Below are 21593 nucleotides of genomic sequence, written 5' to 3'. Positions count from 1 at the left end.
CTACTTGAAGTGGTGAGTTAGGGCAGGACCTCAGCCTGGACACCATTTTACAAAATCCAGGAAGCTTTGGGGAGCCCACTTGCCTGCAACTAGAGGAACCTGCTGATGAGAAGGTGACAGGGGAATAAGAGGGTTGCAGAAACTGGAAATCAGGCAGTCTGGGCAACTTCGTTGATCCCAAGTACCAGTTAAAGGGAAGCTTAAACTCTTAAATTTGCTTACTGTTTGGATCACATCTTTTTCAAAAGTTGATACTTAGGAGTTTTTACTTTGATGAGGTTTAGAATGGGATTACTATTTGCAGAAACCTGGTCTTCAAGCCACAGTCACAATTCATGGACTGTGATTGCATTAACCTAGGAAGTTTGTTAAAGCCAATCAATGATTGAGTTGTACAGAAGTTGAGAAGGTGTGTCTAGGATAAATGACCATGAAAATATTTAGAAGTTCACAGTTTCACAGGTCTTTTCTGTATTCTACAATGATGAGAAAGTTCTAATACTCAAGTTCCTAACTATCAGATATAGCTTTATTTAAATGTAAATTTCTCCAGATACTAGATTATTTTATCATTTCCATTTATTACCATGGTCAATTAAATATTGAAGTTTAAGATAATTGGTATCCTCACGTATGTGAGATTGCTGTTTTGTGAGATTAATTATGTTTGTCTGAAATTTAAGAAATATCCCTTCCTTCAATTTGTCTTGTTAAGCTTTTCTCTTGTTCTCACCTAGTTCGTAAGAAGAGAGTTGAAGGAGACCGAAGGTAAACGTCCACTAGAAAAGAGGAACTTTCACCACACAGCCATCTAAAAACCGACACAAAGTCTTCTCCTTCCCCGTGGGACCATTTTATCAAAGGTTGTTCATTTCCGTTAACCATACAACTAGTAATTTGTTATTCTTTTTGAGTCCTACTTATTTATCTGGGATTCTTACATATGTACAGTTGTTTTACTTTCTCATGGGCACCTCTGGCAACTAGCACAAGTGGACTGATACAGACCTTAGAGACTGACTTTATTAACCACTTTCATGTTGGGTTATCTTGTTTTCTTACATGAACTTTTTTTTAATCAATGAAAGGAATTTAGTATATAATACATATCTGTAACTGTGATTATGATAGAGGCCTATCTCTGTTTACATGCATAGCTTTGAGTTAGGCTAAATACATCAGAAGTGTTCTGCTTACCACATGAAAAATTAGTATTGCCAATTTCTCACTGGGTGAGGAAATGTGACCAATTTAGCACAAATTCTCCCTTAATTCCAGAAGAATCACTAAATGCACATGTTCAAATGATTGCAGATCATCTTCATAAAAAAAGACAGCATTATGACACTTTAACACACAATTAGTAAAGAAGTGTAAATTGATTATTAACCCACAAATATAGCTTTAAATCAGACTCACAGGTAGTGAAATGAATTAGCACACCTGCCTTTATTGATCACTCAACATAAATTGAATCTTTAACATGACTTTAATGGATAACTTCAAAGCGTTGCAGAGTTTTCCAGACATGATAGGAAGTTTTTAAACTTTAGTAAGAGAGAATTTTAAAACAAAAATACATTCCTAAATAAAAAATAATCATATCTTAATCAATTGTCTGATATACAAGAAAACATTAGTTTGACAGATTTTACAAGGGTTTATTGCTTTATCTGTAGTGTAACGAGATTGCTGGGGAAAAAAATGTGAGTATTCAGGTAAATTATACAGATTTTTGTCCACGTGTCATGATCCATCCTGACATTTGCAAACATCAGGAAGAAATATGAATGATGACTTCTCCAGGTATTTGTCATCTCAAATACAGAGCCTGTGAAAATACAGCTGAGATGACTGCATTGTAGTAAGTGTTAATCTTAATGTAACAGTACAACAGTGTAATGTAAATGTAAGGAGACAGGTGACAGGAGTTCTTCGCTTAGTGCAGTTAACCTGAGACTGTGCCTCAAAACACCATTGCACACCTGTGGAGATTCCCCCTCTCTTTCTGTCTTCTCCCCTCCCTTCCTTTCATATCTCCCTCCAGCACTCCTTTTCTCCATAATTCTGAGCCTTATAAAGGTAACACCTAGAACTAAAAAGATTGCTAATCCTGGCAGAAGGTCAGTTTAATCTAAAACTAATAACTAAGGGTTCCTGAGTTACTTTGTAGCAGTAAAAGAAGTCAATGGAAAAACAGTTACTATAATATTTGGCTTATAAAGCACATAGAATCTATTTAGGTGATCCCTTATAAATTTGACATGTACTTGAATTATAAGTACCTAAGTCTCTTTCTCTCAAGTCCTTTAAAACATCTCATTTTCTTGAGAATTTTTTACATTTTTGAGGGCACAGTAATTAGAACATTCTGACCTTTTTGGAACTCTCAAAATCCTTTTGTTTATTACTATACCTCCTTATCAATCTAAAAAAAAAGTAGTAACTACTATTTGGTAGCTTTCAGTTAGATTTTTCCTTCCTTCTCAAGCATTTAAATGTAGTATGTGTAGTATGTTGGAGCCAACTTGTACAGGCTTGCTGATTGCTAAATTTTCAATAATTTTGCAAACTAGTTGTTCAGCACATCCTTTGTGTGTGTATATGTGTGTGTGTGCTGGGGATCGAACCCAGGACCTCCATGTGCTAGGCAAGTACTCTACTACTGTGCTACACTCCCAGGCCAGTAGAGCCATTATTAAAAATTAAATGGCATACAAATAAAATGAAATAAATTATGGTGGAGATAAAAATAATAAATACTCAAGAATACCACATTTTACTATTTTCTATGATCTTGAGATTACTTACATCTGTTGGTTATATTATAGGAAAACTGCCTACAGTATGCTACTGCGTGACTCTTCCCAACACCATCACCATTAACTTCTTATAGCTTGAGATTGGCCATGGTGGGAATAGTTGTTATACCTTGGAAGTTAGTGCTATGTTACAAACTGGGACTTTTCCCCCCTCTAGATTGCTGGCTGGTAAACAGTCATTAGCACACCACAGGGTGAAATGGATATGAGTTTTATACATACACTTGGTTACCTTGTTGCCAAAAGGAAAAATATTTCCCTTACCTATCTTTCCTCCTATCTCTGAATTGGTTACAGATCTCTTTAAGTGTTGAGATCCTAACATGCCTCAAATAAGCTTTTTTCCTTTTCTTACTCTGTTTCTTGCCTTCACCCCTAAGAAATCTTGGATCCTGTGGAATGTTCCCTGCAGCCCCACAGTATGGGCCATGGGCTAAAGCAGTTGTTGACAAATCCCAGCAAAAGCAAGAAAAAAAGTCAGAATTGGATCATGGCTATTTCTTTTGCATAAACAGTTGTTGATAGTATTACAGTAAGCTAATAGGACATTATCAAAACCATAGCACTCTTTTTTAACTTATAAACAGTTGGGTGACATCATAGAGTCTATGAGATAAAATATTTATTACTAATAATAGTGTCTTATTGTTTTCCTGTGTTATAAAAATAGCTTTAAAGTTGACATTTCCACAAACATTTACATATTGAAGATAACTATTAGAAGATAAACATACATTTCGGGGAGACTTTCAAATCATTTAATTAGCCTAAGACTTCATCTTCCATCTGCCCAAAGTGTGTAAGTGGAAGCTCTTTCATGATAGTGGACACAATTAATACCTTACTATCCATCATGATGGGACATAGTGTATATAAAATATTTTTATATGTATGTGTTTTGCTAGATATTATGTTGAGATATTTGGTAATACCTGGACAACTGATTGTAGGGAGATTATGTGTCCCCAGGCCCACCTCCATTCCCCTTTTATAGTTGTGTAGTTTCATGTAAGTGTAAAATCACTCCCCTGGACTTGTGGGTTCATATCACTGAGACACCTCTCACAGCATATGTAGAAGATGACTTTTAGACATAAACTTTTGGAGTTTAGAAATCATGTGATTAGTCCAGCACTACATCTCCCGATCTGCCTGAAGTGTACAATGCAAACTCTTTCATCCTCATCAGCATGATTGAATCCCTTGCTTATGTCTATGGAGGGCATAATATAAATATGTGTGTGTGTGTGTGTGTGTGTGCGCGCGCGCACGTATGCACGCGTGTGTTGTCAGATATCTAACTAGGTATTTGGCTACATCTGGACAACTGATTGAAGGGAGATGCTGTCTCCCCAGCTCCACTTCCCTTGCCCTTTGTAGAGTTGTTGCAGGCCCAGGTTAAGTGTGAAATTACTTCCTGGAGCTTGTAGTTTATGTCACCAACCACCACATTTCACAACTGTGTGGAGGATGACTCTTAGGAAATAAATATTAGAAGCCTAAAATTATTTCATTGTTCCAACACCAGATCTTGCCATCTGGCCAAAACATATAGCATTTCACCCTCATCAACGTGATCAAGCCCCTTCCTTCCATCTTTGTAGGGCACGTTGTATGTAGATGTTTTGTACATAACCATCACCAAATACTGTATTGAGGTATTTAGTTTCATCTGATTGAAGGGAGACACTATCTCTCAGCCTTGTTTCCCTTCCCCTTCTCAGGGTTGTATACCCTGAGCCTAGAGGGGCATGTACAGCTCACCCATCTTGTGGCACACAGTTCATCTTCCAATAAAAGCCCATCTCCATTTAAAAACTCAGAAATCATCCCAATGCCTGTACTCCTCAAATCAGTTTTCCTGAAGGAAGACGGGCACACCAGACCAATAGAACAGCTACTTCTTTTCCACATGGAAACCCTGGTAGGACACCAGCATTGGGGAAACCACTGTCCTCTAAATAACTGCCATGAGAACATTTTTGATGCTCAAAACTTAAAACCAGTGTGAAGCATCAGCATGCTTTCAAATTAAGATAGTCCTTTGGAATTTATAAAAGCATTTGCAGGTATTTCCTTTTTCATGGATATGATGTGCTCAGCCTTCTCCTAGATACTGTGAAGGAGACAGAGGAAACAAGAATCCTGAACTGAGTGAGCCAGGTGTGGTGGCACACACCTGTAATCCTAGCAATTCGAGAGGCTAAGGCAGAAGGATCACAAGTTTGAGACTAGTCTCGCAACTTATCTCAAAGTTATAAATAAATAAAAAGGGCTGGGAATGTAGCTCAGTGGTTGTGTGCTCCTCGGTTTAGTGGAACCCAGTACCCAGGGCAGGGGTGGAGGGAGAATTCTGGATTGACATAATTTTATATGTGTTTTATGGTTTGTAGAGTAGACAGGAGTGCTTTTTTGCAAAGTAGAAACCATCTTTAGTTCAAGTCTTAGCATCACCAGAAATAGGGGAGGCAACAGGAAGTAGTGAATTCTGGCTTCTGTGGTATGTTAACCGGACAGAGAAGAATTGTTTCTGGAGTCAGGTTTTAAGTCATGATCCTGAAACTTCCTTCTGCCTTTCATTTAATGAAGTAATCACCTTTTCCATTTTAATGCACAGATAATTAAGGAAATCTAGTGGAAATCTATACTGTCCCTCATTTCCCTATACGGTTCCTCATTTCAAATATCCCTGCTCTTCACTCCATCCTTAAAGCTAAAAGAAAAGGCAAAGGGGTTAGATCACTTGGAAGCATCAACTGAGCTCACTGCATGCAAATCACATGATCATCCTTTTGGAACTAGACAGAGAAAAGTACCCAGAATCTCTAAGATATATTCACTGTTTTCTTGCTCCCCAATTCTAGATCTGATTGATTTTACCTTGTGGTTCAGGAGTTTAGAAAAGTGGAGGTGCTGGCTAAGGGGGGAAACAGGATGGGAGTTAAAGATTTAAATCTGTTTAATGGCTACACAGAGCTCTGCCCAGCTTACCTCTTTCCCATCTGCCTGTAACAGCAATCATGGAAAAATCAGTTGGAAGTTTTAAATGTGTAATATGACTCTGGGTACTGTGCTAATAACAGTATGTGTATCAGAGTTTTATGCTTATGCCAGTTTGGGATACGTTGCTGACTTGGGAGACAGTAAAGGAGAAGGCTGAAGACTTAGGTAGAAAATATTAATCAGCTAGCCAGATTTTTCTCTGATATCTTCCATGGTAGTTATTCTGAGCACATTGGCTCAGCTGGTTGGTATGGTGAAAGGGCATCATATTAACAGATTTCAAGACTGAATCCTAATCCTATCACCAACACTTAGCAGGTATATGATCATGGGCAATTCATTTAATTGCCTGCCAATTATAGACTATATAGGGGGAAGAGCACTGGATTTGGAGTCAAGAAACCTAGTCACTTGGCTTCATGCTTTCTTAGCTGGGAGACTTTAGGCAAGCCACTTTGTTTCTCAAGCCTAAGTCTCATTAGCTATAAAATGGGAATAATATCTTCACTAACTACCTCACAGAATTGTGGTGAGAATATAATCAGATAATTGGATGAAAACACTATAAAACTGGAAAGTGCTATACAGAAGTGGGAGATCATTTTTATTATCAAATCATTAATGTCCACTGCTTCTTGAATCTGATTCTGACCAACATCTTCCACATCTTTTGGAGTAGAGGGAATTGAAGCATGGGTGTGATGGAGGGGACTAGAACTATTTTACTTTGAACACAGAGGTGAGAAAGATGGTCAGTAGTGGTGGTGGGTGTTATATATGCATAATGTATGTGATAAGGCAATTTCCTAGGTCACTTTGACACTGCCTTGGAAAATGGTCACAATCCTTGAAGAGGGCCCAAGGCTGGACACAAGGGGGAAGGAAACAATGACTAGGAAGTGAGGGAAGGGCCTTGGGCACTCCTACCTTCCTGTCACTACTGGGAGCAGGGGAGGCTAAAACTTAAAAGGTGTCACTAGTGGCCTAGGAGAGAAAATTGTCCTTAGGGCTCCAAGAATTTTCATGCCTAGCAGTTGTGTAACAGGCAATAACTCTGATCATGAAGGGGAGAAAATGCCACCTGTTATGAGATCAGCTCTATGGGGCAGCAGTTACCTATCACCAGCAACCTTAGCCCTGGTCAGTATTATTTTTGCTAAGAAAGTGATTAAAGCATGGCCTCACAGGGCTTTCATGAGCACTTGGAGGCAGGGACTGTGTTTCATCAATCTTTGTATCTTTAGTACCATCTGGTAAGGTGCCTTGTACACAGTAGGTGCTTAATAAATGTTGCTTGTAATTGTCCTCCAGTCCCACAAGAGTCATGCTACATTTGCAACCATGTGATATTTTTTTTTTAAAACAACACTGATTTGCATGTCAGCTGTATGTGACTTTGGGCAACACTCTCCATCTATCTTGTCTTCATTCCATCTGTAAAATGAAGTGAGTGAACTAGATGCTCTCGAGGGTCCCTTCCAGCTCGAAAACTTTACAACCCCATTATTTTAAATCATTTCCTTTGAGTCTGCATGTGGGTGGATAGTGCCTCCACTGCAGCTCTGTTTCTCTCTAGAAGACTTTGTGCAAAGGAACAGATGTGAACATTCTGCAGACAATTATTTGTTCCTCTTCTGCTATTGTCTTCAGAATGGTTCTAGATGTACAGTCTTTTCAGAAAGAATATTTTAGGGCCGGGGATATAGGTTGGTGGTAGACCGCTTGCTTAGCCTATGCAGGTTCAATCCCCAGTACTGCAAAAGAAAAAAAGAAAAAAAAATTTCAAAGGCAAGAAAACCAGAAAGGAAATTTTAAAATAACGTTTTCCTCCTCAGAATCAGTGGGAAAGTAGAGGAGGAAATGCAAAGAAGAAAACACAGTAAACACTGCATGTTTTTTGTAGGCTTTGATTTAAAATTTGTGTTTGTTTTTCTGAGTGCACACTGGGTAACAGAGAGAAGCCAATCAAATATGCACTGTGCATTGAGAGAAACTGGCCCAGGATTTAAAACTTCTATGAATAATCTAAATGTGGATAGATAGGAATTGGCCATATGGTCAAATGGATAGAAAATGCATTTGTTTTTTGAGGTAATTTTATTTTATTACCAAATGTTGCCAGTGACAATCTTTAGTTAAGAAATTATTCTGACTTAAAATTCTTATCTATGTCACTTTCTTTTTAAGGAAAAAAGCCTCTATAACCATGGAAAATAATATTTATATTTTAATTAAGCCTTTATCTTATTTCATTTTTCCCAGAAAATGAATAAACTGCATTTTTTCATTGCATTTAAAAATGTAAAATATTTGCATGCCACTGATCTGTAATATCTTACCCGATCAGATGCCTGTATATTGTGTGACCTTAAGTGTATTGTTATATGTATTGTTTTGAAGAGTACAAAGGAACTAATACTTTTGTAAAGTGTTTAAATTTATATTGGCAACAGCTATTTGGCTAAGCAATTATTGGAAAATCCACATGGTTTCATTTTTCTTTTGAAACTTTACGATCAAAGCTAGACAATTGGTTATGTTCATTAAGGAAATAAAAGACTAATTTGCATTTTAAATGTGAAATTGAATATCATGTGGAAAGAAAATGTGAAATAAAGCAAAATGTATGAAGTGTAAAATACTTTTTTCCTGATAATTAGGACCCTAGTTGGTCCAATAGGTGCAATTTTTGGCCCTTTGGAATTACCAGCCAGACTAATGCTAAGGTAAATGTAAACTGTTTTAATTAACCAACATCTTTCTGCTTTTGAAGATGTAATGTATTCATTTGTGTCTGGAATGATGGTTCTAAATGCAAATGTAAAGAACACTGGGAAATAATAAACTTAATTTTAAAAGTGAAAGTAAAGAGTGGTTTTATCTGGCAGATTTTTAGACAGCGTCTTTTAAAAATAAGTGATTGGCGTTGTGCTCTTACATTAGATGAGCACATTTACAAAAATAACTGTAAAGTGCCTTAATATGAAGAAGATGAGAAGTAGACAGCCACCAGCAGCTAGAAAGAGAAATGGGAATGTGTTATCAAAACAAAAATGCATGTATTTCCAGTTAAAATTTGTTAGAACAAATAGGAACAGGAATACAGAGACGTGTGTGTGTGTGTGTGTGTGTGTGTGTGTGTGTGTGTGTTTTGAACCTCTCCTGGGAATTTCTAACACTGAACACTAAAATAATAAAGTTATGTAGTAAAGTCTTGACCTGGAAAAACAGGAAACACTGCACTTCCTGCCTCTCTCCTGAACTCTGTCCTGACTTTCAGAAACACTAGGAAATGCTTTACCACTGAGTTACACCCCTATGTTCCCATTTTTTTATCTCTAAATTTCACCATTTAGGCTAATGATGGGGTCTAAGACGTAGAGGACTTAGTTCTAATTTCTATATTTGCTGTTTTACACCTTCTCTTGGACAAAGAAATATATTTCTATATTATAAATGATTCTCCTTTTCTGTCTATGATGTTGTAATGAATAGAGATTACAAGTATGCACTAGGGGGTCACACTTGCCTGGTTCCAATCTCACTTCCATTAGTTATTTTGAATTTATACAAATTAACTAGCCTCAGTCTGTAAAATAGAAACAATTATAGTACTACATCACTGCAGTACTATTGTGAGGAGGATTCATGCGAAAACACACTGAATGGTGCCTAGCATGTAGGAAGCACTTAGGTATTACTTTCCTAAATTCTAGCCCAAATAAATAACGACAACCCAATACTCCATTTTATGCTGACAATGTCAAGAATTTAAATAGGATCAAATGAGTCTTATTCATTCTTTTATTTCCACTGCCTGTCCCTTTCTGGCAAATAGGACCTCCCTCATCACTCTGAGAATTAAATACAAACAAGATAGAGCTGACTCAGGAGTTGCTCTTGACCCACCCTTTCATTTAATTCAGCTCCTCCTTACCTCCCCGATGCTTGAACTTGTTTGTGCTTGCTCTGTTCTCTGGGTACCCTCTTTTGGATTTGGCAGTCTGCCCTCTGAAGTAACTCTTTTACTTTCAGATTTGACTCTACTGTAATGGCTGGCTCTCTCACTTTGATAGCTCAGCCTTTTTCTATGGCTATAAGAAGTGGTGCCCCTCCTTGTCCACCCTGGCTACCAATCCACTGTCCAGTCCTACCAGTCTGGGAACAGGATCAATCAGATTCCCACATCTTTTAGCAAACATCCCAGTGTTACAGAGCTGGAGCCTTTGGAGAAACTGAGGAGGTCCGAAGGCACCACCCACACACACTCCAAACCCTAATTCTTGCAACCAAGTCAGAAAGATTTCAGATATGTCAAAATTTCAAAATAGTGTATTAACCACTTTAGTAATTTGTAAGTATATGGGAGTGAAGCAGTTATCTCTAACAGCTAGCATGAGTTTATTGACGAGATAGGAAAAGGGAAAGGACATGCTTTCAAGGAGTGAGTGGGTCTTCTCAGAGAGGAGAGTGACAGCATGCTTCCCCAATTTTATTGGGGATGATACCAGAGAATCTTCCAGAGAGTCCTGCCTAGGTCCATCTCTTGACTTTTGACTGACAACAGGGTAACATCAGACTTTCAACTACCCACTGCCATGGCAACTCTAGGTCACCTTGGCCCATACTGACCAGTTCTAATTGGATTCTTTTTGGTACCAGCAATTGAACTCATGGGCACTTCACTACTGAGCCACATCCCCAGCCCTTTTTTATAGTTTATTTAGAGACAGAGTCTCACTGAGTTGCTTAGGGCCTTGCTAAGTTGCTGAGGCTGGCCTCTAACTTAAGATCCTCCTCAGCCTCCCAAGCCACTGGGATTACAGGTGTGAGCCACTGTGCCTGGCTTTGGTTGAATTTTTTAAAAATATTTTTTAATTGTCAATAGATCTTTATTTTATTTATTTATATGCAGTGCTGAGAATCAACCCAGTGCCTCACACATGCTAGGCAAGTGCTCTACCATTGAGCCACAATCCCAGCCCCTCTAATTGGATTCTTAACCATACATTCTTACAGATTTTATGGTTAGGAGGATCTATCCTTATCTCCCAGAGTTTCAGGATCTGGTCACAAAAGTCTTTTGGGTTCCTCCCACCGACATTATCTGGGGCCTAGATTTCTCCTGCACCTACCAGATAGATTGCTGAGGAATGTGACACATCCCATCCACTTAGGCCAGGCAGGGCTGCAGGTGAATTGCTTCTTGAAAAAGAAAGCATGTGAGGGTTAGCACAGTGGACCCATTTTACAGAATTATTCTCTCTCTCTCTCTTCCTTTTTTTTTTTTAGAGAGAGAGAGAGAGAGAGAGAGAGAATTTTAATATTTATTTTTTTTTTTAGTTTTCAGCGGACACAGCATCTTTGTATGTGGCGCTGAAGATCAAACCCGGGCCGCATGCATGACAGGCGAGCACGCTACCGCTTGAGCCACATCCCCAGCCCCCAGAATTATTCTCTTAACCTTGTGTTCTCACCATTCTCATTTGTCTGTTCCCTAACACCAGGACTTCAGAAGGATCCAGATATATGTGTGATTAAATGAGACTGAACTAGGCAATGGATGATGTCAGAAAATCACACAGGTATATGACACAAAAGGGGTGGAAGTGGGGAGGGGACTCTACAGATTATAGACTACTAGATTTATTAATTCTGAGGAAAATTTCAAAATAGTGTATTAACCACTTTAGTAATTTGTAAGTATATGGGAGTGAAGCAGTGATCTCTAACAGCTAGCATAAGTTCATTTAAAATAAATAACAGGAAATCTTGAGAGTAAGATAAAAAGAACACACTATTTTTGGATTTCAGCAAAAAACATTTGGCAGTCTCAGCATCCTTGAGGAATAATGGCTGCATGAGAATGTACCTCAGTTGTTAGATGACTAAACAATCTTTTTTTTAACTCTTTTTTTAAAATATTTTTTTAGTTGTAGATGGACACAGTATCTTTATTTTATTTATTTATTTTTTGTATGTGGTGCTGAGGATCAAACCCAGTGCCTCACGCATGCGAGGCAAGTGCTCAACCACTGAGCCACATCCACAGCCCTTTTTTTTTTTAACTCTTTATTGCAAGTAAATGATGATAAATGTGAAAATTTCAACTAGAAGGACTTAGTAGCCACCACTGGACTCTTATCTGGACATGTCTTGATTAGCAGTGTATCAGCTATTTGTATGTGATGCTGACACTGAGATGAACAAGAAATACTTTGATAGGTTCCAAAATATTTGGACAAACTAAAATGTAAGAAGTCATAGTGGGGCTGGGGATGTGGCTCAAGCGGTAGCACGCTCACTTGGCATGCGCGGGGTGCTGGGTTCGATCCTCAGCACCACATAAAAATAAAATAAAGATGTTGTGTCCACTGAAAACTAAAAAATAAATATTAAAAAATTCTCTCTAAAAAAAAAGAAGTCATAGTACCTTGATATTATAATACACTCTACTGTCATATTTATATAAAAAGAACAAATAAAGAAAAGGTCATAAATCCATCTTCTAGTTGTGTGTGTGTGTGTGTGTGTGTTTCTTTTTTCAGTGCTGGGATTGAACTTCAACCAAGCTAGGCTAACACTCTACCACTGAGCTATAACCCAGTCCCATCATTTTATACTTTTAAACCAAACAAATGCCTATAATCCCAATGACTTGGGAGGCTGAGGCAGGAGGAGCCTTTGAAACCAGCCTCAGCAATTTAGCAAGGCCTTAAGCAATTTAGTGATATGTTGTCTTCAAAATAAGAAATAAAAAGAGCTCGATGGTAAAGCATCCCTGGTTCAATCCGCAGTACCAAAAAAAAAAAAAAGGACCCTGAAAATACCCTTCTCCCCAAAATACTCCCAAACTATAATATTAATATCCCTTAATTCCATCTGAGTGGATAAAGACTTTGGTATTTTAGCTGACTAAAAACTTAATGTAAATAAGTAGAATGTGTTTGTCTAAAAGCTATCTCTCTTTTTTTAATTTCCAGTGATAGGGATTGAACCCAGGGGTGCCCTGGGTTCAACATCCCCAGCCCTTTTTCCATTTTACTATGAGACAGGGTCTCACTAAATTGCTGAGGCTGCTCTTGAACTTGTGATCTGCCTCCTCAGCCTCCCAGGTTGCTGGGATTACAGGCATGCACTACCACACCTGACTGTCTCTATCTTAAGTAACATTAGACAGAGTCTTGGTATTTGGCAAAAAATCTGCTACTAGTATGCACAAGGCCCTGAAATTGATCCCTAACCAACACCAGAAGGAAAAAAGAAATTTCTTCATTAGGTAAGTAAATAGGGAAATAAATTCATCATCATTACAAACATAAAGAGGGGCTATATTAACTAGATAACTCAGGAAGAGTAGCGTATCCTTTTGAACCAATCAATGTTTATAAAAATGTAAGTCATACAAGGAAGAAGAGGTCACATCATATTATAACACTGGTCTTTCTGGAAATATCTGGTTTATCTAGTATTTACTATTTTAAAACCTGAACTTAATTCTTATTTCATTCCATTTAGAACATGAGTCATGTTCATGTATTCTCCTTGGCTGAAATTAGGCTCTTTATGGTGACTCCAGGAGAGTCTAACAGCAGGTGGTTCTAGGAAATTATTGTTTCTATACAAAGTGTTAATTTTTTTTAGCAATAATATTTTAATGATATTAAAATAAAAATTAATATCTTTGCAAAACAACATTTTAGGGTTTTTTTGTGTGTGTGTGTGGTCTGGGGATTGAATCCATGCCATAGTACATGCAAGTCAAACACTCTACCAACTGAGTTATATACCCAGCCCAACATTTTAGGTTTATTTGTGTCTCCTAGAAGTTCATTCTTTGGTAGTGATATTTGTCATCAGTGTTAGCTTCAGCTGGAGTGCTTTTGATTCTCAGCCCTTTGGCATTTGGCTGAAGGGTGAATTAAGTGCATCTCTAGAAGAGGCATACTGGGGTATAAAATATGCAAAAAGGCAAAATTAATTCCAGCTGATGGCTTAGGGAAATTTGAAGAAGAAATAAACATTTGAGTTGAACGTGAAACACAAGGAGGCATTTAACAGGCAGAGATGGGGTGATGGAGAAGGGCATTTCAGGTCACAAAAATTGCTTGAACTCTTTCTATAAAATTGTGTACCCAGACATGGTGTCTTAGCCAACCTTTCTCTTCAACTCCAAGTCCCCATAATAAAACCTTTACCATTTAATTTCAAGTTTATGTCTACAGCTTGAGTGTTCTCAACTGTCCTATAAAATACAAAAATACATGTTTTTACAAATAACAACAACAAAAAAGAAACATAGTATAACAAGGACACTATTTCCTGAAGGAACCATTTGATAACAAGAAAATTGCCACTGGCATTAATTTGCGTATGATGATTCAGTGTGACACATGCTTTATGAGTTACACTGGCTGGCAGCTTTAAGATAACACTACTTAGGGCTTGAAATACATTAGGTAGAGTTAAGTGTCATTTTATCTATCAATCACTTTCACTTAAGGAAACCCTGTTAAGTGTCATTTTATCTATCAATCACTTTCACTTAAGGAAACCCTGTAAACCATGCTATGATTTGGATATGGAATGTCCCCAAAGGCTCATATGTTGAAGGTTTAGGCCCCAATGCAGCAATGGTCAGAGCTGGGGCTTTTAGGAGGTGACTGACTCCTGTGGACACTGACCTCATCAAAGGATTATCCATCCCGGCGGAATGGACTATGGAGAGGTAGTGGAAACTATAGGAGGTGGGACCTAATTGAAGGAATTTTATCTTTTGGTGTCTTGTCCCCAGGCTCCTCTCCTCCCCTTCTCTGTCTCTCTGTCTCTGTCTGCTCCCTACACACACACACACACACACACACACACACACACATTTCTTGGCTGCCATGAAGCAGCTTTCCTCCATGATATTCTGCCTCTTCTTAGGCCCAAAGCAAAGGAGCCAGCTGACCATGGACTGAAACCTCTGAATTGTGAGCCAAAGTAAATCTTTTCTCCTTTAAGTTGTTTTGCTCAGGTATTTTAGTCACCTTAACAAAAAGTTGTTTAACACAACTAAGAACCATGCTCTGTTCTTATTCAAATATTTTACCTAAAGGTTTCAGATATTCTCTTTTGTATATTGAAAACTGTTTTCCATTACTTGATGTAAGAAGTGCAGAAGTGGATACCATACCACTTATATTTCAGAGTATCATCATTCTTTGATCAGGCACTGCAGAAGTAAAGTAGGTAACAAACAAACCTAATTTCCAATGGCTTTTTCTTACATTATAAGGTCAACTCCTGTATTTGGTTGAAGCTTTGACTCACATGCCTTCTTATTCTAGGACTCGGGCAGAAGGTCCAGCCTCTGCTGAGAACATGTTTTATCTCTTAGTGTAGGGAAAGAATAGGTACCCTAGTGAGAAACAGCAATTACTTTTTTAAATTTTTTTAGAAACTGGTGTTTATTTTCCATACCCTTGTTTCCATTTTGCTTAAGTGTCTGAAGAAGAACAGCTCAAGTCCACTTGGTGGTGGTTCTTACCCACTTCATGTCCCAAACAGTAGGAGCTGTGGACTAGCTTGGTGCTCAGGTCTTCAGCAGAGAACTGTTGAATAGGCACAAAGGGCACCTTGCATGCCTCCAGACCAGTCTGTGACCTCAGGTTGGGCATCAGTGAACTCAGGAGCCGAAGTTGTCCGTTTACCATGTAATTCCTCCTTAGTCACAGCTTTTTCAGCAGTGGCCTGCTCGCCCTTTTCAATCTCTTCAGGATTTCTGTACAAGTACAGATCAGGCATGACCTCCCATGGGTGTTCATTGAGGATGTTGTCACATGTGAGCAGAACTTCTTGGGCCAGCATCCACCACATCAGACCACAGAGTCAGCACCCTTGTTATTGTGCAGAATGGCAATGTCCACAAAATATGGAGGAGAATCTGTCCATTCAGAGCAATGATAGGCAGGTTGACATAAGATGTTCTGTGAGAAGCTGGTGGTAGGCCCTAGAATCAGTAACTATCAGAATATGTGGATTCCACAAGGCTGTCTGGATCTGATTAGTGCAGTTCCAGGAGTGAAGCACCAATAGGAGTTGCAGTGGCAAACTCAGCACAGCCAGCGGGCCATTATTCCTGGAGGATACGACACTGATGTCAGCAGGTTTTCAATGGCAACAATGGCATAAGGTGCCAGTAAAAGCTTCTCCCAGGTCTTCTTCAGACTTATGAAGTATATGCCATTGATTTTCTTTTTTAGAATATATACTCTTCCATCTGGAAATGCAAGGAATTTGAGGATATCCTCCTCTTTCATTTGCAGGATGTCAAGGGCTCCAGACATTGTGACAGTGTCCCTTTAAGTTATAATGGGAATCAAGAGCAATGCCACCAGAGGGACCTCTTCCTGGGTAGCACAAAAAGACCAGCAATCATTCTTAAAGCTTCTACTCAGAATGATCCTACTGTCACCTCCACTTACATTTCAGTGGCTAAAGCAAGGTTTGAGATTATAATAAGACATTTGTTTAAAAGAGGGAAGGAAAAACCTATCATTAGGTCAGCCAAGCCTGAAAATGCCAAAAAGGGCAGTGCTGCAAGCCACATAGCAGTGGGTAGAGATGCCAGTTCCTCGAGAAAGCAAATATTTGGGAACAGTTTTTTAATGTATCAATGGCATTTAGTAGTCTTACCACTTATTTGTGTAAATAAAAATTCAGGTTTTTCCTTTTCTTCTTCAAGAGTTGTATTTTCTAACTATAGTTAACAGTGGGCAAGAATGTTTTCTCTGATATAAGGAGGTTGACTCATAGTGGGGTAGGGAGGGAGAGCATGGGAGGAATAGATGAATTCTAGATAGGGAAGAGGGGTGGGAGGGAAAGGGAGGTGGTAGGGGATTAGCAAGGATGGTGGAATGTGATGGTCATCATTATACAAAGTACATGTATGAAGACTTAAATAGGGTGTCAACATACTTTATATACAAACAGAGATACGAAAAATTGTGGAATATATGTGTATTAAGAATTGTAATGGAAAAAAAAAACAACAAAGTACATGTATAAAGACATAAATTGGCGTGAACATACTTTATATACAGAGATATGAAAAATTGTGCCCTATATGTGTAATAAGAATTGTAATGCTTTCCACGGCTGTCATGTATTTAAAAAAAAAAACAGTGGGCAACATAGTACAATCCCCAGTACCCCCCACCAAAAAAAAAAAAAAATCCTCTGATCAAAGAGCGAAGCAAAAGAAGTCATATTGTAGAGGGAAGCTCTTCTTAGAATAAACCAAATCAGGATGCCAAGGGCCTCTGCTTTGCTGCTTCTTCGTGTGTATGTGTGTGTGTGTGTGTGTGTATGTGTTTGTGTGTGTGTGTGTATGTGTATTTGAGGGAGGATACTGGGGATTGAATCCAGGGGTGCTCTACCACTAAACTATATCCCCAGTCCTTTTTATTTTTTATTTTAAGTTGCTTAGGACCTCACAAAATTGCTGAGGCTGGCCTTGAGCTTGCAATCCTCCTGCATCAGCCTCCCAAATTGCTAGGATTACAGGTGTGTACCACCATGACCAGCTGCTTTGCTTCTTACAACTCTTCATTTTGTCAGTTTCCCCAGGAGTGGTGTCCCAAAACTGTAGTAGGAATTTATAGCAGACTTGCTGGTAAACCAGAATAAGTTTGAATCAAACCTAGAACTATCAAGGGAATTCAAACATTCATCACATCCACACAGAGTACCATTTTCCCCGAAATGTATTCGAGAATTTTTTTTCATGTTTCTTGAATGTGGTCACATATTATCTTATTTAAAACAATTTGGTGAGATTTAAGAGACACATCAGTCTAACCAGCAGTACAAGGCATGCTAGAATTTAAGTCAGAATACTTGTGCTTCATTTCTGGATCTACAGTTAATTATTGGCTATGTGATTTTTTTAGAAATTATTTAACTTTTTTGAGTTAGTTTTCCCATTTGTAGAAATGGAGGATACTAATTTATTCTTTGTAGGATAGTTTTGAGGATTCAATGAGATGCTATAGATACTGGTACCCTGCTTGGTATCTGTTAAGTATTCAATAAATATTAGGTGAACCTGAACTCTGTAGGAAATTACTTTCAGAAAGCTATTATCTCCAGGAATGTTTAAAAAACTGATTCATATTAAGATGTTATAGAAAATAAGATCTATGGCTACAAAATTGAACATCAAGTCTTCTATGAGTATTTACTACAAGGTTTTTTTCTTAAAAACCCAAATCATCAGGGATCTTCATTATTGGAATTAGTGGATGCCAACTGCATGAAATTCCAAAGTGTTTACTTAACCCAGGGTAAACCCTGCTCTGAGGAGAAGTAGATGCCAGGAAGAGATTTAACCATTAGGTAGCTCCCATACACTGGGTGTAGCTGAAATGTACCTGCAGCAGGCACTTCAGTCCTCATCTTCGTTGACTGCATTCTTGAAAGGTGTATGGAAACTGAGCATTACTTTTGGGGATTGTCTACTCCTGAAGTAGGTGTAATCCGCCCCAATCCTCTACTATGAACTGTTGCTTCAGCCCAACTCCACTGCCTGGTGTAGAATTTGAAGCTGGAATGGGAGGATGGGATGGGGCAGAAACTGCCTAGGAAGATAGTGGTCACAGCTGCGACATTATTTGCATGTCTAAGGATATTATTTGCATGTCTAAGGGAGACCACGCCCTTGAGATGACCAGACTTATGACCCTTTAGGGCCTCACCTTCTATTTGTTTTTTTTTTTTTTTTACTTTTCTATCAGTCTTTCATGACAAGTTTAAAGAACTGATGTCAAGTTCTTGCATTAGTAACCAAGGGTACAACAGAAGCCCTGCCATGAGTGCCTCCTTATGAAAGGTCAAAGTGAAAAGGGAATCTATTACCAAAAAAGCCTCTAGATGCGGTTTCTAGCTTCCAGAGGGTCGAGAGTTGGTACTTCCACGAAAGGAAAGCATTGTCTCACACCGGGCTACGCCTTGGTATCCACAGCGGTTTCCAACGCTCTGACCCATTGTAAAGACCAGGGTCTAAGCAGAGCCTCGCCCTTCTCGCTTGAACTACAATTCCCAGGATGCTCCGCGAACCAGGAGTGCGCACGCGTGTCGCTGGCGGAGGGGAACCAGCCGCACCGACAGCGCGGTCGAGTTGGGGGAGCAGTGGGCGGGTGGGTCCGGCAACTCCCTCCGAGTCAAGCGCAGGCCGACTGGCGGCTGCAGAGAATCCAACAGCGGCGTGCGGAGGCAGTTCCCGCGGGTCCGTGAAGGAGGTTGACAGCTCCAGCGGACGCCTGTCAGGTAAGCCTAGCCCGGTGCTTTCCAGGAAGTCCGTCTGCGGGCGCGGCAGGGAGTCGCACCGGCCATGGTGGCTGAAGGGGGAAAGGTTGTGTTTCCCAGTCGCCGGTCTCCAGTTTCCTTTCCTACGTACCCCTTTCGGGGAGCAGAGGGACGCTGGGGGCTGCTTCGAACCAACTGACCGCTGTAGGGTCCTGGGGTGCGCTGGGCGTCGCCCGCGGGTTGAGGCGCGCGAAGCCCGAGTAGCTGATGAATCACTCCGGGCTCGGCCTCCTCCGGTTGGGGACCTGCCCCTTCTCCCGCGGAGCCGTCGCTGGCCACTCGGTGACGCTCTTGAGCCCCACGGTGCTTCCCCCCCTACCCCTCTCCATCCGGGAGAGACTTGGGGACTAGAAATTTAAAGGGTTTTCTCTCCAAGACTCCTTCAAAGACTTCTGCTTGTTGAAAGTAGGAGGAAAAACAAAAATCAGACAGACTTGGGGCACACCCTTTTGTGATTGAAATCTGGCTCGTCTTGCATTCATAGTTTTGATCTGTTCTGTCTTAGAATAAATTCTTGGCTCTCGTGCAGCACAGCTGGGTCCGGCTGTGAAGTTCGTGTGCTGGTTTGTTTTGAGGACGTGACTGAAACGTTATATTTTTGCTTACAGAAGTTGGTGTATTTCTTCCGCAAGCCTGCATTCTGATTACAAACAGAAATGGGAAACAGTCGCAATGTCTTTTTTTCCTCCTAATTTCTTTCCTTTTTTTTTTTTTTAATGTTTAGTTAAAAATAGCGTTTCAACTTGCTCTTGTCTTTTCTTAAAATCAAAAGTCATGCAGTAAAACTTAGGAAGTCACATTTAAACAGGAAATAAACCTGTGGAGATTTAAATTACTTATGTGCCGTCTCCTTTGGATTGTAACGTTTTCGTGCAGCTCGTGTTTCTTATTCTGAGAACCCTTCAGATTAATTTTTTGGCAGATTAAATTGATTAATGAATTGGCCTATCAAAAATTTATATTAGTCTTGGAAAAAGTTTTGCCCCGGCTCACTTTTGTTAGTTTCTTCTTTCTAATCCCACTAACCTAGCCCTGCCAATACACGCATACTGGAGATTGAATCCAGAGGCATTCTACTACTAAATTACATACCCAGCCTTTTTTTAGTTTCTATTTTGAGACTGGGTCTCACCAAATTGCCCAGGTTGATTTTGAACTTGATATCCTCCAGCCTCAGCCTTCCCAGTCTCTTATGGGCTTGTGCCACCTAGTTGGGAGCCTAAGCACCTTTTACCCTGTCACTTCTTTAAGAGCCCACAGTCATTAAAATAATTAGAATCCCCTAACAGTCCTTTCAGAGGAACAAAAAGGGAATTAAAATGTGAGTTCCTGTACATTCTAGCTTTTTTTGTTGTTGTTAATATTTATTTTTTAGTTGTAGTTAGACACGATACTTTTATTTTATTTATTTATTTTTATGTGGTGCTGAGTATCGAACCCAGGGCCTGGGTGCTAGGCAAGCGCTCTACTGCTGAGCCACAACCCCAAGCCCTTCTGGTAGCTTTCTTGCTTTAGCACTCCTCAGGATTTCTAGCTTGTTCTTCTTTATTTATTTATTTATTTTGGTACTAGGGTTTGAACCCAGGGTGCTCAACCACTGAGCTAACATCCCCACTCCACCCCCCTTTTTCTAAAAAAAAAAAAAAAAAATTATTTTGACAAAGGGTCTGGCCAAATTGTTTAGGGTTTTACTAAATTGCAGAGGCTGATTTTGGACTTATGATCCTCCCACCTCAGCCTCCCAGTCTGCTGGGATTACAGGCCTGCCCCACCACACCCAGCTTGTTCATCTTTAAAATGAGTTTGATGGTCCATATGACCCTACAATTATCCCCAGGTTTTTGTTTTTGTTTTATTATTATTTTTTAACCAAGAATTTAACCCACGAGCGCTTTACCATTGAGCTACATTCCCAGCCCTTTTTGTTTTTTACCTTGAGACAGGTCCTCACTAAGTTACTTAGGGCCTCACCAAATATTAGAGGATGACTTCAAACTTGCCATTATCCTGTCTTAGCCTCCTGAGCTGCTGAGGTTATAGGCATGCACCACCAAGTCCAGCCCATCCTGGCCTTTTTAGATTTTTTAAAAAATCATTTATTTTATTAATTCAGGAAACATTGGCCACATATATCATTCCAAGCCCTGTACTAGGCATGACAGAACAAAATTTGAGTTCTTGAGGATGCTATTAACCTACTGTTCATTTTCTTTAATCTTTGTGGTAGACCAATAGGCCCATTACTCTGTAATTCATAATTTCACCTGAAGTTAAATACATATAGGTCAAACTCCATTACAATTATTGTTTCGCTCTAAGCAAAGGTTTTTGGAGGGGCTGAGGATGTAACTCAGTTATACAACACATGAGGCCTTGGGTTTGATCCCAGAAATGCTAAAAAAAAAAAAAAAAAAAAAA

At 39.4% G+C, this 21593-nt stretch overlaps 2 protein-coding genes and 1 pseudogene across 4 annotated transcripts in view; 2 read left to right on the top strand and 1 right to left on the bottom strand.

Annotated features, from left to right (window-relative positions):
• Tmod2 (tropomodulin 2) overlaps positions 1-8689 on the top strand; it is a 53064-nt gene extending 44375 nt beyond the window's left edge. For all 3 annotated transcript variants that reach the window (XM_048793610.1, XM_048793612.1, XM_015480653.2), the window contains one exon: positions 738-8689. In XM_048793610.1, the coding sequence (XP_048649567.1) occupies positions 738-772 (35 nt within the window). In that variant the 3' untranslated portion in view covers positions 773-8689. The remainder of the gene's footprint in view (positions 1-737) is intronic.
• Positions 8690-15233: 6544 nt separating this feature from the next.
• LOC107137793 lies at positions 15234-16689 on the bottom strand (annotated as a pseudogene).
• Positions 16690-18935: 2246 nt separating this feature from the next.
• Positions 18936-21593, top strand: part of Tmod3 (tropomodulin 3) — a 73211-nt gene continuing 70553 nt past the window's right edge. Inside the window, exon 1 of the mRNA XM_015480652.2 lies at positions 18936-19136. The gene's annotated coding sequence lies outside the window, so the exon portion shown is untranslated. The remainder of the gene's footprint in view (positions 19137-21593) is intronic.

This window comes from Marmota marmota, unplaced genomic scaffold, assembly GCF_001458135.2.
Source record: "Marmota marmota marmota unplaced genomic scaffold, marMar, whole genome shotgun sequence".
NCBI classification, from domain to species: Eukaryota; Metazoa; Chordata; class Mammalia; order Rodentia; family Sciuridae; genus Marmota; species Marmota marmota.
This window is presented reverse-complemented; position numbering and strand designations above follow the sequence as displayed.